The 16,153-nt window shown below is 38.7% G+C and overlaps 1 protein-coding gene across 2 annotated transcripts in view; it reads right to left on the reverse strand.

Annotated features, from left to right (window-relative positions):
• GPR158 (G protein-coupled receptor 158) overlaps window positions 1–16,153 on the reverse strand; it is a 194,652-nt gene that overhangs the window by 165,709 nt on the left and 12,790 nt on the right. For both annotated transcript variants that reach the window (XM_068673689.1, XM_068673690.1), the window contains exon 2: window positions 14,401–14,506. In XM_068673689.1, coding sequence (XP_068529790.1) covers window positions 14,401–14,506 — 106 coding nt within the window. The remainder of the gene's footprint in view (window positions 1–14,400; window positions 14,507–16,153) is intronic.

The raw sequence follows: 16,153 nt of genomic DNA on the forward strand, positions 1-16,153 counted from the left end.
CCCCTGAAATTACAGTTTTTTCTCTCCACCAGCACTTAGTTCAATATTTTCTTCCTGAGCTCCCTGCACTTGTGGGGACTTTCTTTTAAGATTATTTCTGTGCTAAGATTTTGACAGTAAAAAAGTTTCCAATTTCAAATTCAAAGTGCCTCATGACAAAATATCTCATTCTTTCAGCAATAATGTCAAGTTTCTGTACTACAAATAGTTCTCTGCATTCTTTTAGACTTACACAGTTGATTACTTGCTTCTAACATCTTCAGCCACAAACCCTGAGATTCATAAATGATGTAGTAGTGTGAATTTTACAGCCAAGCATCAATGAGAATATAGTAAAACAAGACAACTCTTCAACCATGTCAGTTTTTTTTTGTCCTCATTTCATCCAAAAATGTATCAACATTAACAGCTGCTGAATTTCTGCAGTCCTTCAAATCATGCCTGAAGTCATTACCAGGTCCCTCAGAGGGTTTGGACCTGCAGCTGAAGAGGCTGGCATGTCAAAACTGTTACCATGGCTCTTGTAGGAAGTTAAGGTGAGGTCAGCCCCAGTGTACTTGAAAGCCTTTAGATCAGCTGTGGACAAACCAACTTTTTAAGTGGTTAACGAGCACTAGGTGCTCATTATTGTCTTTATGGGAACAGCTTCTGCTCTGTGTTTTCTAAAGATTTCACGTGAACCCTCATCTCCTTTAATAGCTGAATTATTCTCTCTCTTAGTAGGTTAAAAAAAAAAAAAAAGTCTTGTAACAGAACAGCTTTGGCATTACCTTCTTTCTGAATAATCTAAAACTAATATTAAACAGTGATTTTTCTAAAGAAAGACTGCCTGGTAGAAGTTTATATACAAGAGCAGTCTGAATTTAGAATCTAAAATATATTAGAAGTAACTTACCTTACTTGCTAATGTAACTTACTTTAACTTACCTTACTTGCTAATACTTACTATGCTTCCTACGTAGCACTCCACCAAATAAAAATGGTTCACTTACCACTAATAAAATCAATTAATTTAACAGGCCTCCATTTTTCTGTTTACCTATGATATTTAATAAAAAGTCTTTTTTCCACCATCTGATTTGTTTAGTCAATATCCTCACCATGCTCTCTCAAATAATTATATCCTCAAGTAATAAGCTCCTGTTATTTATCTTTCATTACACCTGTTTTTTTTTTTAAGCTAAGAGTCCTGCTGATCTCTTTTCTTCATTACTTCTTGTGCCTCAAAGCATTTTTTTTAAATCAATTGAATACTGTTGTAATCTTCAAGTTCTAGGAGAAAAAAAAAATAAAAATAAGAAAGGATCTTATTATTATCATGATCTAAAAGACACTGAGCTGTGTTTTACAAAGCAGCAGCACTCAGCAAGGTGTACTGGCAATATGACCATAGCTCATGGCTCCTCTGTCAGAACTCACTTGTGTACTGACAAGTAGGGCATAAATACTTTAATCACTTCAAACATGACCGTATAGGAACAAATACAACCCAGTTTTAAAATTACTGTCCTTACACAGCTAACTTAACAGCATGACTTTCATGGACAGAGATTGACAAAGGAGTTCAACAACTGTTAGCTTTAATCGTTGTAACTATTTTCTTAAAAGCCATAAGGAGCACTTCATTTCCAAGCTTCCTATCTAGCATCCATGACTACAAACCAACAAGAGGAAATTGGTCATTCAAAATTGCCCAGACAGGTCTAAATCTATCCCATCATTAATTACTGCCCTAAAAACTTGCTTTGCTATTGATAATCTGATTTGTTACAAAAATTACTGGAAAACCAAGTGCTTTTCCCAGTAAGTGCCATGTTTTCCCTATCATCCCAGCCTTTCTCCTTGACTTGAGTATAGTCTACTTGATTGCAACATCAATATTTTTTGCAAAGTCAATATTAGTCTTTATATCTGCTATGTAGAACCCATTACACATTTTTCCCTGTGTAAGCGATTTTAAAAAAAAGTTCTTAATACTTGTCCTCGGAAGAACCAGAGCATCTCCGGTATTCCGTATCCAATTGCAGAACCTACCCACTTTGCCCTCTCTCCTGAAGAAGCTACTCCAGAGGCCCTTACCGTGAAGATCAGATTATGTCTGCCTCTAAATTCTGGACTATGAGATCTGAAATAGCAGTTAATGGCGTTTTGACAGAGACGAGGAAAAGCACTATAATTCTTTGTGAGAAGGCAGATAAAAACAATCCAATTTTGAAGAAATGTCGAAAAATATTCATTTTGGAATCTACATTGGAAATACCTCCAGGTGTTTTGAGAGCTCACCATCCCTCCAGCATGCAATCTTTCACTCAAAGAACAGCCTCTTGGGTTCAGTCTCATGAGATCAGTGTCAGCAGTGGTCTAAGAGACAATCTACTTTGTTGTTTTTTTTTCTCCTTTTTACCCTACTTGTACAAAGTTAAAGTTCAGGTTCATATCAGATATCATTAGTCTTTTTCCTTCTACCTTCTTTCCAGCTACCACATTTTGAGGTAAATCTGCGAACTGTAAATTGCTTGTTTCAGCCTATTTCTCTAAAAACCTGTTGTCTTCTGGATAAAGATTGCCTCAGGCTCTTATTATAAGGCTCCACACTTCTTACATCTATTCTAAAAAAAGGTTCACTCAGTTCATGTCTGTAGCTTTTCCCCTCCAAATGCCAAGCAGGCAGTCTCAGGCAAGCATCCAAACTCTCCTTGTTTTCCTTCATACAGGCTGTTTTCAGGGAAGAAGGAAATGTGACCCGTCCGGCGCTTCTCCCCACCAAGCTTGCAGACTTCCGCAGGCTGCAAAGCGTTGGTTAGTGTCTCTCTACAAGATGCAATGTGGCAAATATACACAAGATTGATTCTGTAATCAAAATGTAGCAGGAAAGCTTAAGAAGGCACAAGGAAAATTGTCAAAAGGCACATTGGACATCCTTCACCAGCTTTCACTGCAGAGTCAAGCTTAACAAGAATTAGGCTGTTAACTGTCCACTGAGTTAACAAATCTGGTAAAGACGCATGAAGGAAAAACAAAGCATCTTCTACTACACCTCTATTTTTGTTCTGATGTGTTAAGAATAGTTTTCACGTGTGAACAGAACTGGTTCAGAAATAGACACAAGCTGTTGCTGATGCAGTGAGCCAGATGCTGCTACCTCTCGCAGCAGAGAGGGAGGGATCACATCATCGTGAATACAAACCCCTCATTCCTGCACAGCCCCTGGACTGCTCACAGCTCTGCTGTAGAGTTGAGCCACAAGCAGTTTCAAAGCAATCATCTTCACTTGAAATTCATTACAAAGTAGTAAAATGTTTTAAGGTCTTTAAGTTTTGTTTTTCTCATGTGCATTAGTCAAGTTGTTACTGGTAAAAACTTCACAAATACGAGTGGCTGAAGCAGATGAGAAACCAGCTCTGAAGCAGAAAGCTCACTAATGGGGTTAGACTAAATAAAATCACACTGCACTGTTGTATAATTGTCTGGGTTTGGAAGACTCTCAGCCAATTTAGTTTACAAGAGACATCAAAGAGGAGGAGACAATTTACTATACTTCAAAAACCCTCAGCAATTGAAATAGTAACAAGATCAAAGGTACACACGATGAAATGATTCAGCACTTCTGTGACTTTATAGAATAGATTTCAAGCCAACGGGGAGTATTAGATAATATAATCTGATCAACTCTATAGCACAGACCACACTGCTTCAAACGAAACACCTCTGCCCTGAGCCCAGGAGCACGGGAATGACTAACACACATCTTCCAGAAAGGTTCCTGGTCTGCAGCCATAAGCCAGAGAGCACGGACTGGACTGCGTTTGGATTTGGGTATTTTATTAGGTAGTCAACCTAGAGAGGAGTAAAGCAATTGAAAATGAATAAATGAAGAAAATGTCATTTCTTGTTTTAAAATTTTATATTGAAATACACATCTATACATACTGAAAATTTAAGCAAGAGCTAGGGAAAATTTAACGAGATGTTGATTTCAAAGTCAGTGCATCATCTATTCCATGTATTCCAACATTCATCATCTAGCACTGTGATAATCAAGATATAGAAAAATAGGGAAAATACTCTAAAATTTGGTGCAGTGCAATAGCATGACAAGGATACAAGATGGGACTCCTTAATCACGTACTCAAAGAAAATATTTTTAGGTTACACTTGTAACAAAAATGACATAATGCATCATCTCTGTTGAATAATGTTAGAAAGTAGCTAAAATAATCTACTGATATATAATTACAGGCAACTCAATCACCTGTGGAAAAGAAACATAACTGAAAAATGCATTAAACCTCTAAAAATAATTCTTCTTTAAGTGGCTAAGTAATGTTTCATAAAAATCGCTTTTCATAATTACATAGACTGTAGCAATAAAGTGGTCCCTTAGAAAGCAATCATCATTATGTAGTCCCATCCTGCAAGAAAATGCGAACTTCAGAATTAAAGTTCACTAGTACCAGGAGGAAAAAAAAAAAATCTAGGATTTTTTGTTTAAGAAATCTTCCAAAATATCCGTATCGAGATGGTTGAAGCATTTTATTTAGACATTTCAAATAAGCGTCCTCCTAGCTATCCACAGAAGAAGTCAGTGTAGGTGAACCACCAAGAAACGCTTCCTTCAGGTAACATAACGCAGTATTCACTTTGCAGAGCTCTAGACAATATGAAATCAGGAATATAAGCTCTACAGGGCAAATACTTGCTCTGTTTGTGCAATGTCTCATATAACAGGGTCCCAGCCCACAGATAACACTCAGCCAGTACTGGAACACCAACTTATATGTAGTCACTAGATTTTATTTCATCTACAAACACATATAATTCCTCAAAACATGGACTTTACAAATCAAGGTGTTAGAAACTTATTTTCCTATGTTTTCTGTGGTATATACAATTCCATTTTGTGGGAAAATGATTAACATCAGGGTAACAATTTATGACATGCATAAAACCAGCTTGTGCTATGTCTTGGACATTTAAAAATATAAGTGTGTTTTATCATGCCTCGTAAAAGTTTACAAGTTCTGGAGTGCCTCCGACTTCCTTTCTTGGAAGAAAGATGTTAGGTCTATGCTAAAATAGCAGCTGTTTAGCCCCCAGAGCCTGTACCAGAGCACGGGGCCACATGCTAGGCCAGGAGCAGCATCTCCCAAGCCTCTGTAACATCTCATCACGGAGCAGTCACCATCTAGTGCAAACAATAATTGTTCACATTCCCTATATGTCTGCACACACATGCACGCATGCCCATGCATATGATGCGTATACATACGCATAGACAGATGTAAATGAATATACAGACACAAAAACTATTCAAAGAAGTCGCCACTAATTCAATTTCTCAGCTCTAGTGAAAGCTCAGTTTGCTTCTTAGGTCAGACTAACCGTGTTAGCTTTATTTTCAAATGTTTTGGATGAAAGTTACAGGACTCTCTTCACCTAAATCAGAACGCAGAGTTATACCACTCCATGAATATTACTTTGTCCCAGATAACTATATTTGAAAGATGAAAAAATAAACAGTGATTAGATGGAATGGGGGGTGGAAAGCAAATCCTGTACTCTGGCGGAGCAGAACTTGGTAAGCAAACCCCACTGTCTATTTTATGCAAGTAAATAGAAATTGATTTCCCTGTGAACAACAGTTGTGGCAAATCTAGGGGCTGAGTTTAGCCACAGAGGAATTCTAATCTTGCTACAAGCAGAAAACAACGCAATATTACAAATAGAAGACTGTCTCATCTGTTTCTACAGTAAAATTTACTTTTCCTCACCATCTCTTCTGAGTAAAGAAAGTATCCAAGACAGTAAATATTGTATTTATCTTCAATAGTTTACATGCATAAGATATTGAGAAGTATTTTTCTTTTTCTACTTATTCACTGAAGAAATAAGAGTAAAACCCTTGCATGAGATGAATGAAAAAGAAAGGCATTAATAAGATGAAGCTCAGTAATGGATTATAAACTAGCCAGAACAAAAAAGAAAACAAATATTCAAAAAGATAAAAAGAGTAGAATCAAACACTCTGCGTTCCCATATTAGGGACAGTGCTTAATATATTCATGATCTGAAACAAGATAAGGTGACAAAGCAATGAGGAGGCACCAAAAAAAAAGTAGTTTAGCAAATGCAGTGCCAAATTTCTAGATTAGCAGCTGCCCAGTGATTGGGTGACCTGATAGCCATCAGTCTGTGGTACTGGAAAATGCAAACCAGAATAAATGATATGAATTACTGGCAGCTAAACAAAAGCAAAGACAAAAAAAAAAAAAAAAAAAAAAACAGTTCTGCATTTGCAAAAAGACATTGAGAAAAGAAACCATTCACCTTCTACCAGAAGTCACCAACAAAAGTATTTTAATATCCACTGCTATAAAAGCTATCAAAGGGTGCTCAAAAAAATAAAGCTATATGAGTTTCCATTAAAGCTATTGCTATGGCTTTGAATATGAAAATTCAGCAGCTACTTTCTTTAGTTTTTCATCTTGGGATCTTTAATATGCGTTCAATCTAATTTTATAGAAAAAGTAGAATAGTTACAGGAAAAAAAGGAACGAACTTTCTCCTTAAGGCTAAATTAAACTCGTCTCTTATGCAGGTATCATGAAGTATAAAAAAAGCAGGAGAAGCAGTTGCTACATTTAATAAAAATGTTATGATAAGGGAGACAATCTTTTTCCATTGGTTTAGTCAGAGCATTATCTACTCTCTCAAGCCCATGTTTTTTCAATAAAAATAATAAGCTGTAGAATACTTGCACAAGCAGAATTTTTGTATTTTTACAAACAACAAAACCTTCCGCATTATATGGCCTGAGTATAGCTAAGTATCCAATTTAGGAACTGTCTGTGCAGTTCACATGAAGTTGGCACCCTCTGCAATGACAAGAAACGTGGTAGTACCGTGTTTAGCTAAGAGGATTTGGGGTGGTTTGTTCATTTTTGACCATTCTGTCAGAATAGAAGATCAGTAAGAGACATTCATTCAGACACAGGTTTACAAAAATACATCAGGATGCTTACTCATCCTGTAGGCATCTGGAGCGTGGGGTGGATGCGTGCCATCCACACCCCAATACCCCTCTCCAAAGACAAACCAGACTGGGCCCTGGCTGGAGAGCAACATGACTCCCTTTCAACTCACACACTCTACATAAGTTTGTGCAGAAACCAAACTGGAGAGAGGAATTTGCACAAATAGAAGTTACACATCACTTTGAGTCGGCAGGATGTCTATCAGTTGAGAGAATATTTTGCCTGCGTCCCAGCTGTAAAATGGGGGTAACAGTCTTTATGTTATCTCAGAAGATACCGGAGCACTTGCATGTCCTCAGAAATACACACATCCATTCTCACGTAGGAGGGACCAAACACTTTGGCACCAAATTAGCATTCATTTACCTAATCACGCTCATTATTTAGGGACAGGCACTGCTTTACTGTGAGGGTGACAGGACACTGGCACAGGCTGCCCAGGAAGGTTGTGGAGTCTCCTTCTCTGCAGATATTCAAAACCCACCTGGGTACCATCCTGTGCAATGTGCCTTAGGTGATCCTGCTTGGTAAGAGGGTTGGATTAGATGATCTTCACAGGCCCCTTCCAACCTCAGCCATGCTACAACTGTGATTTTTCAGATATTGTACAGACCTCTCAATGTGCTGGTAACAAATGAAAATCCTGGATGAATGAAGTTCTGCTGCATTTATACTAGATTTGACAAAGCTACCATCACTTCACATGTAGGAAAGGTAACTCAGCCAGTTTCCCAAAGGAGAATAATCCAGCCTGGCTACAGTCCCCAAGCTCCTGCTGTAAGGTTTTCCGTGGCCATGGGTTGACCTTGACCTGCAGTTTCATGCCTCAGCCACAGGACATTAGTTTGTCAGTCTCTCTCCAAGGATGAGCTCCTGAGCCCATCCTCCCTCTGCGACTTCTCCTTTGCTTCTACCAGGCACACTCTGTCCATGTCCCATCAGCTAACTAGGTACCTGGGCCATCACCTCTTTCCTTCCCAAACACGAGGGGAAAACTTATTCCTCCCCCACCTACTGCTGTTACACGAGCTTTTTCACACTCTCTCAGATTCTCTTCAATGCACATCTGTAAAAATAGAGATAAAACCTGTAATTGGGAAGGGGGGTGGGAAACACTCCTATCCCCAATCCCTTGAGCCACTCAGCCTCATACAAGTGCCCCTTCCTATAGAGTTTGCCATTTTTTTCGTGACAAAGTTTAATCATTTCACTTCAAAGAATTAAAAAAACACACACAGCAGTAAGAAAACAAGAATCTGAAGACAAAGACTGAGGGACCCTAATTGCTAGCTACTGCTGCTTCTCCAGAATGAAAGTGTAAGGATCACTCGATTCCCATATCCACGTGAAACGAAATAAGCATACAGTGCCTAGACCTCTGTGAGGACATGTCAGTGTTCTGCAAATCCAGCAAGAGTAACTTCTTTTTACTTTATTCTTAAAACAGTTCACCTTATCCTGCAAGGACTGGTTCAGCTAATCAGTGTTGTCCCACGTAATGATGATATGTCCAGCAGAGAAAGATCTGAAAGCTGTACCAACAGATGTGAAAGAACTACCAGTAATTGATGCCATGCAATGATTGCCTATCAACTAAAAAAAGCTACATCTCTGCTATTTTAATTTTTGTCAGACAGCACTCAGTCATCTACAGCGTTTCACTTTTTAATCTGGGGAAAGGAAAAGCACTGCAAATAGAACTGACTTGGACGAATTTAGATGCTCGTTAATACTGCTAAGATGAAAGGAAACATTACAAAGGTTTTCTTTAGAATAACACAGAAAACCAAGAGGAACTCTTCAAAACAGAGTCATTTAAGATTTTTTTTTCTGAAAAGGCAAAGATAACTGTAGCTAAGCAACCTGGTTGCTCTTTACACTGAAAGCTGGTTTTCATAGCACCTTGTTTATCACTGAAAGCTCTGACAAACCTTTATCTATGACAGGACAGACACTCCTTTCTGCTTCTGAAAGCAAAAAGCGCTGGCTATTTTTTCTTTACCTGTGTACTAAACTGAGCTGCTCCCTTCCTACCTTAGATTTCCCCTTCGGCCCAGGATTTGATGCCATATTTAGTAGTTATATTCTACTACTTAAGATCTTGTTTTCTTCGAAGGGGAAATATCACCTCACATACAGCAGGAGAAGTACCAGAGTAGAGAGTGTATCTTGAATGCAATCTGTAACTCCAGGGATGATGATTGCTTCCAAATTAAAAGTTAACTATATCCTGTAAACCCTGCTCACTGTCAGATTGCATTGCCAACACACCTTGGTTTTTAAATTCATCTCATTCTGACTGCATTTTTCCTAATGGACAGAAAATTCATGCAAGTAGTAATCAAAATCAATGTCACTGGATATGACCCACAGGGTTATGACTTTTAACCTCGTCAGGCTTCCCCTCCCATGGAGTATGTGCATTAAATGGCCTTTTCCCACTTTGACAAAGGCATCTGCTTGGAAAACCTGGAAAGCACTTTTGTTTTTCCTTTCTCCCAACTCCCATTACACTTGTATTTTTAACCACACACACCCCTCGCAACCCTTTTTGTTGGTTGCCTGTAGCACTGTGTACACTGTAGTAAAATGCAATGGTCACCAGTGTTTTTGCCTACTAAACAGGAAAAAAACCTGACTGTATTGTTCCCATATTGTTGCCTTCCTCCATTGGTTGTGTTTGTGCAGAATAAATACACAGGAGGCCTGTGCATCTTCCTACGAACACAAATATACACATGCTATATACAGACAGCAGAGAAGCTTTTTTTGTTTACTCTGCCTCCCTCATTCCCTCTAGATATTTTTGCACGCTGTCATTTGTGGAATACTGTTGCAACCCAGAGAGATGTCAGCTGAGCCTGCCTCACAGTGCAAGCTGTTGGCAGTCTCATTAAGGCTGGGGGAACGGCGTGGAAGCCACTGCAGTTTTCACAGGCTGATGCTGCTGGCTGCAAGTGTTCGGCCAAGCCCGATGTGCTATGCCAGCTGATTTCTTCAAACATTTCTCTGCCTTGATTTTATCGTCAGTGTCCCAACAAGGACTCTAAAGTCATTACCAAAAGTAGAAGCAGTTGCTGACGGTACGTATGGGGAGATAACCTTGTATATTAAGAGAAAAATCTTTAAATCTTTCAAAACACTAAAAATGCATGCTTTCTTACCCTCATACCCAACCTTGTCTGTACAATGAAAGCACATTCTGTTTGTTATTAGGAAACTTTTTTTTCCCTGTTAATTTCAGAATTATCTTTAATATTTTGTTCCCTACCCAACTCATTTGATTATTTCTTGTCTTGCACACATTACCCACCTCACCCACTGCAAATTACCTGTGTATTTTTTCCACGGAAGAAGGCAGAAAGGAGAGTGCAGCTCTGTGCTTCACCATGGGTTGTCCTTTCTTACCCCAGGCCAAGAACATAACACCTGGCCACAGTCCCCTTCCTTTTTGGCTGATATGGTTAAAAAAAAAATAAATGAAGCAGACTTTTATCACTTTTACAGTCTGGCTTCACCATGCAAAGCCTCACCTAACTGCCTGCCTCATCATCTGAAGGTTGAAGGAAGCAATGACTGTTCTCCCAGTTCATCTAGGCTGCTATGAAGTCAGGGATGGGCACAAAAGAGAGCAAGTCAGGGAAAAAAAAAAAAAAAAAGACTGTATACTAGGGACCTTGGTAGCCAATTTAGAAGTGGTAGAATCTAAGCTTTCAGCCCCTGTTCCCAGAGTTTGCTTTTAGAATTCAATTTGAGTGCACCATAGATAAAGCAAGGTATTTAAGGGTCAACTTTCCACGTCCTAAGGAACACCTAGGAGAGAGAGTGATTAAAGGAGAAATAGGATGTCTAGGCATTTTCTCTATTTGAGTAGTAATAATCTTCAATTCCCCAACCACACGCTATTTTTCTTTCAAGCAAGGAAGAGCACTACAATTATTCCATCACACAATCAGGTTAGATTTGAGACCTCCCAAAGCTAAATCACAGTGTCACAAATTAGGATCATTTTCTAACGATTCTGTGCCAGAGTGCATAAAGGCAATGCAGTATTTTGAGCAGAAATATCTTTGTTTTCTCTTAGACATTAGTAACCATCCTTTTTTTTTGTTGTTCTTGTTGTTCTTGTTGTTTTAGCCTTAGCACATAAAGACCTCTGGTTTATTCAGCTCCCAGCATGTTTACATTTGCTGTAATGCACCTCCTCCTCTCTAAACTCATTTTTGTGTGGAAGAAAAACATTTTAGGACAGCACAGAAAGTAGGAAAATTTACCTGAAGCATCTGGGAAATATTAGCCACTACAAAACTGAAGAAAAAATAAAGAAGCCTCTTAGTAACTTGTGAGCTGTTTTCTTTTCTCCATTCCCTCAGTCACCCCCTTTCCCTTCTCTGTCACTTGCTATATTTTTTTGCTGTTAGAAATCCATTCTTCCTTGTCTTTCTCTAAAATATTGAGCTTTATGCCTTAGACTTAATGGCACTGGTACCTGTAAGGGCAGTGCAGTAACCAGACTTCCAGAGACAACTGGGAACTTCACTAAGCCAAAGGCTTACCAAAGGGTCTGTGGAAAAATAATGCACTGCTGAATGCTCGAGTCATTCAAAAAAAAAAAAAAAAAGATGAAGCAGGGTCTAACAAGCTTAAATCTGTGCCCCCTTTCTTTATTCTCCTTAAGACTGACTTTGTAACCTGGGACAAAGCATTCCAGCATCAGCAGGTATTTCTGCATCTTCATCTAAGAAGATGAAAGCAAGGATGGGCAACATCATTTCAGTAGCATTTATAAGACACGCTGTATGGAACGCATTACTGCACAGCTATGTAACCTACCCTTACTCTACAGTGCAGATTTTATTTAAACAAAGTGTGAAAAGCAGCATATGGGATTCGTTCGTATAAAAAAAAAACAAAAAAAAACAGAAGACCCCTCCTAAAGCGACCACAGAGGAAAAGGAGATGGTCCACAGATTATTCCTAGCAACTCCCCATCCGCAATGTCACTGTTATTAGGCAAGGAGTCTCATCATCTTCAGATGCAATAAGGAAAAGCACTCCCTGCTGACAAGCTGCATGTTGGTCTGGGGGAGGTTGGCATTACCTTCTTTCAGCCATGAGACCCTTGCTGATTTAACACTAATAAATGTCAAGGGCAGATGAGAGGTTTCTGCTCTACATACGAGTTGAAAAGCTGTTCATGCAGTGGCATTCATTTCCTTACCCACGTTATTAAAACCATAAGCTGTGAACATTAGCCCAGCTCACATATTACTGCATCACTCATTAAACAACTCCTGTTCCCATGAGTAACACTGCTTATCTGTGCTTTAGTAGAGAAAGGAGGGATTCAAATCTGAGGTTAAGACACCTACATTTAAGCATCTACATCTAGGTGTCACTAGATGCCTAAGAGGCTTTGATACACCATGAAGGTCTAGGTAGTAAAATTGGCAGAGCAGCCAAGGACATTCTTTTTTCTTTTGTAGAAGTAGAGCAGAAGCAGAACAGAACATATATTTTATTTATGCAGTAAGCTTACTAAAATAAAACCATGCATCTTTCCAGTATGAAAAATAGAGCATCCTTTGTAACATCAGCCCAATATCCCAGCATGAAGAACTAGTCTGTAATGTACATCTTAGGTAAAATGTTTAAAAAAAAAAGTTATTCTCTCCCTCAGCAGGTAAGAAACACCCACCATGCTCTCAGCAGGAGAGTGAAGCCCAGACTGCAGAGAACCCAGCCCTGGCTCATATCTTCTGGAGACACCATCCCTGCCTTAGTAGTCCATGCCTTGCACCTTATTTCAAGAGGGAGTAGCTTTTCACATTCTTCTGCGTGCAGGGCACACAGTTAAGGACTTAGATTTGGAAAAAATATATATATAGTTTTGAAATTACCTCCAGTGTGGTTTCACTCGGATTGTGTTTTGCTTAATGTTAAGAATACAGAGCATGATTCAGAACCCATTACAGCTAAGAGTGGGCTTTGAACCAGTCCAAAGGTGCATTAAGGCTTGCCTGTGATCCTTCTTCATTATTTCCATTGTACTTTTACATGTGTTTTTCTTGGTCTTCTCATAAGATTTCTTTTCCCCCTCCCTTTTCTTCGCTGCAGGAAGAAACGTAACTTACCATCCCACCCCTCTGCTGACATTTCTACTCATAAGACATTAGGAAAAGGAGGAGCACTTGTCAAAACACATAGTCATGTACAGGATAACTAGCATATACTAAAAAACAAGGTTTATCAGATCTCAGAACAGTATTTTCTTCTGGGAGGAAACATGAGACATTGAAAAGCATCCCCTTCAATTTAGAAGGCAAAAACTAATTGACAAAGAAAAAACCCATTTGCAGAAATATTTACATTTAGTTTTTATTTCTCAAACAACAGTTGATTTCTTATTTTGTATATATTTTAAGAAAAAAATTAAGTGAAAAATACCAAAAAAGGTGTTTACAGCAATTCTGAGTTTTTCTTGCTCAAAAATGTTAACCAATGAATTCCTCAAAACAAACTTTTCCTAAATTTATATTTGGTTTGGATAAAACAGCATTTTATGAGTAGTTTGGTAAACAACTCCAAATTTCATTCAATTTTCAAATTTCTTTCAGCTTTCAATTTCCCCTGTGCTTTGTGCTTTCTGAAAGTACAGAAGTACATGAAGAACAGTCTCACAGATAACAAATGTGCACCTTTGAAAACAACATTATATGTAATCAAAAAAATCACTGAATATATTGTAGTTTTAAGTTTCATTGCGTACATGTGATTTGCAAGCTGAATGATCTATGATACATTGACAGACGGAGCCAGACACAGGCCTTCAGAAGAAAGGGGAAGCAGGAAGGAGTTGAACGGAAACATTTAGTCAGCTCTGTCAAAATGTTGGCATTTCTATTAAAAAAGAATTATAGCATCCAATTTTGTTATTCTGCATCATTCTTGCAAGAGACCAAACTTCTCTGAATAAACAGTACCAGCATTTTCGCCACTTTTACTGTATTTTATAAGACTGTCCACTCAAAAGAGATACTCACATTAAAGTTTATTTTAACTTTGAATGTAAAATAATGGGTTTTGATTGACTCACAAGAACTTCATTAATCATTTTGCAGATATTCTTTGTTCCTATAGCTAGTATTTCTGCACAGTAACTTAGCTTCTGCTTTAATGCCAATATTCCTAAACTGCAGACATTCCTGAAACTCATGCATACCATAACACCTTGCACAGGAAGGTCTGTCCAGTCCTTCTAAACCACATTTAGAGTCTATAGAACAGCTAGCACTTATACTACAGAAAGTTATTCATATTGTAAAGACTCCCTGTTGAGGTTTAGCTTGGTTCCTTACAAACATACCTCAGAGTTGTTGAGATGACATCTGTGTGTTCCCGAGAACCACCCCTCAGTCGAGCACTGGTCGATATCCACCTTCTGCAGATTTATGTCCACTTTAACGACACCTCTGAAAAAGAGAAAACAGCCTTGAACACGATGACTACAGAAACACAGCAAACTTCTTTACAATGCTATAACCTGCCAAGCAGAACTACATTTGTCCTCTAAATATGGAATTTGATATGTCTGAGAAGAGAAACGTGGAGTTTTGTGCTCCCAAAGCCATGCTCGCAGAGACATATTCATATGTTAGAGCTCACTGAGTTGCATTATGGCACAAAAGCTGCAAGTCTCATGCACTCAATAGATGTAAGGTGGCAGGTATGAATAAGTTACGCACTCAAATAATTTAACACCCTTCACATTTTATGATGCAGCAAAGAACTAAAATAAGCACAATGAGTGACCTGCTCTGTCTCAGACCTCAGCAGCCTCACCCACCAACCCGGAGGGCACACTGAGCACTGGGGCCAGGGAGTACCCAGAACCATACGTGACTGCCATGCCAGGTGACAACATCCTCCCTTTTACCCCAGGGAATGATGTTTGCCAAAACCATTGTGCAAAAATTCACACCCAGACCCCTCTCTCTGCACATCCCCTCCACTACATTGATATATCAGCAATTTAATTCCTCTCACAGAGATGCAAGCCACTACAGAAGGGCAGCACAGTCCAGGAGTAGACCACTGATGCCTACAAAGCCAAAAAAAAAAAAAAGGTTCCTCCATACTCAAGTCCTTGATGACTGTCTGAACTATTTTAGTTGGACACCAAGAACATTTGTGTTTTCTTCATCAAAAGTTTCCCTTAATTTTTTATGAATGAAGAGCTAACAACCAATTTCAAACCCAGTGCTCCATTTTATAAAAAGAAACTCAGAAATCACCACAAGAAAACAAAAGCTGTAAGTTTGGAGTCGCATTTCTAAAAAAACCTCCAACAATTTCCTTATTTTCTCTAAAATCATCTGCAAGATGACTTTAGATGTGGAACATTTATAGCATCAGCTTGTGAAAGGAGCTGTGACTGCTCTGGACTTGGCAAAAATGTTGGCATGCAAATTTTGGTAGGTCATAAGAGACTCACTCAATTGATAAATGCTCTCTACTGATTTTCTAAGTCTAGGGTACCACTTCTTATAAGTCAACAGTTTCAGCCACTTCAGACTAAAGCTTTGATTTCCACCATGTGACCTTGCATGGCACAACAACCACCAGCCCCCTTTCAGGCAGTGGACTACCCTCCCAGCTACTAATCCTCACCTTCACCAAAGACAGAAGTGGTGCAACATTACCTCTTAATTTGCTGATGTCAGATTTCAGAAACAAATAGCCTAACATACAAGCCGTAGTTACAACTACATCAATGGTACCAAAATGCTTTTAAAACATTTCTTAAAATACCATTCTGTAGGTCTTCCAGAGGCACTGTACAAATGGTTCTTCACTTTCAGAGCTTTGTCAGATTCAACATATAGTCACACTTTTCAAAGATCTCCTCCTCAGGCCTTGGGATGCACCAAAAGCTTTTCCCAAGGGATCTTAAAGGACCAAGGACATGGTCAACTTTGCTCACCTCAAAGCATGTTGACTCTTTTAACTAAAGTACTATATATAAGAATTGTAATAATAAATAATAGTGCTACAGAGCCATGCATTTGAGGGGTCGCTTGTGAACAAAATCAGAACATGGGTAAGGGTGAGCTTGCTCA

Source organism: Anas acuta, chromosome 2, assembly GCF_963932015.1.
Source record: "Anas acuta chromosome 2, bAnaAcu1.1, whole genome shotgun sequence".
NCBI classification, from domain to species: Eukaryota; Metazoa; Chordata; class Aves; order Anseriformes; family Anatidae; genus Anas; species Anas acuta.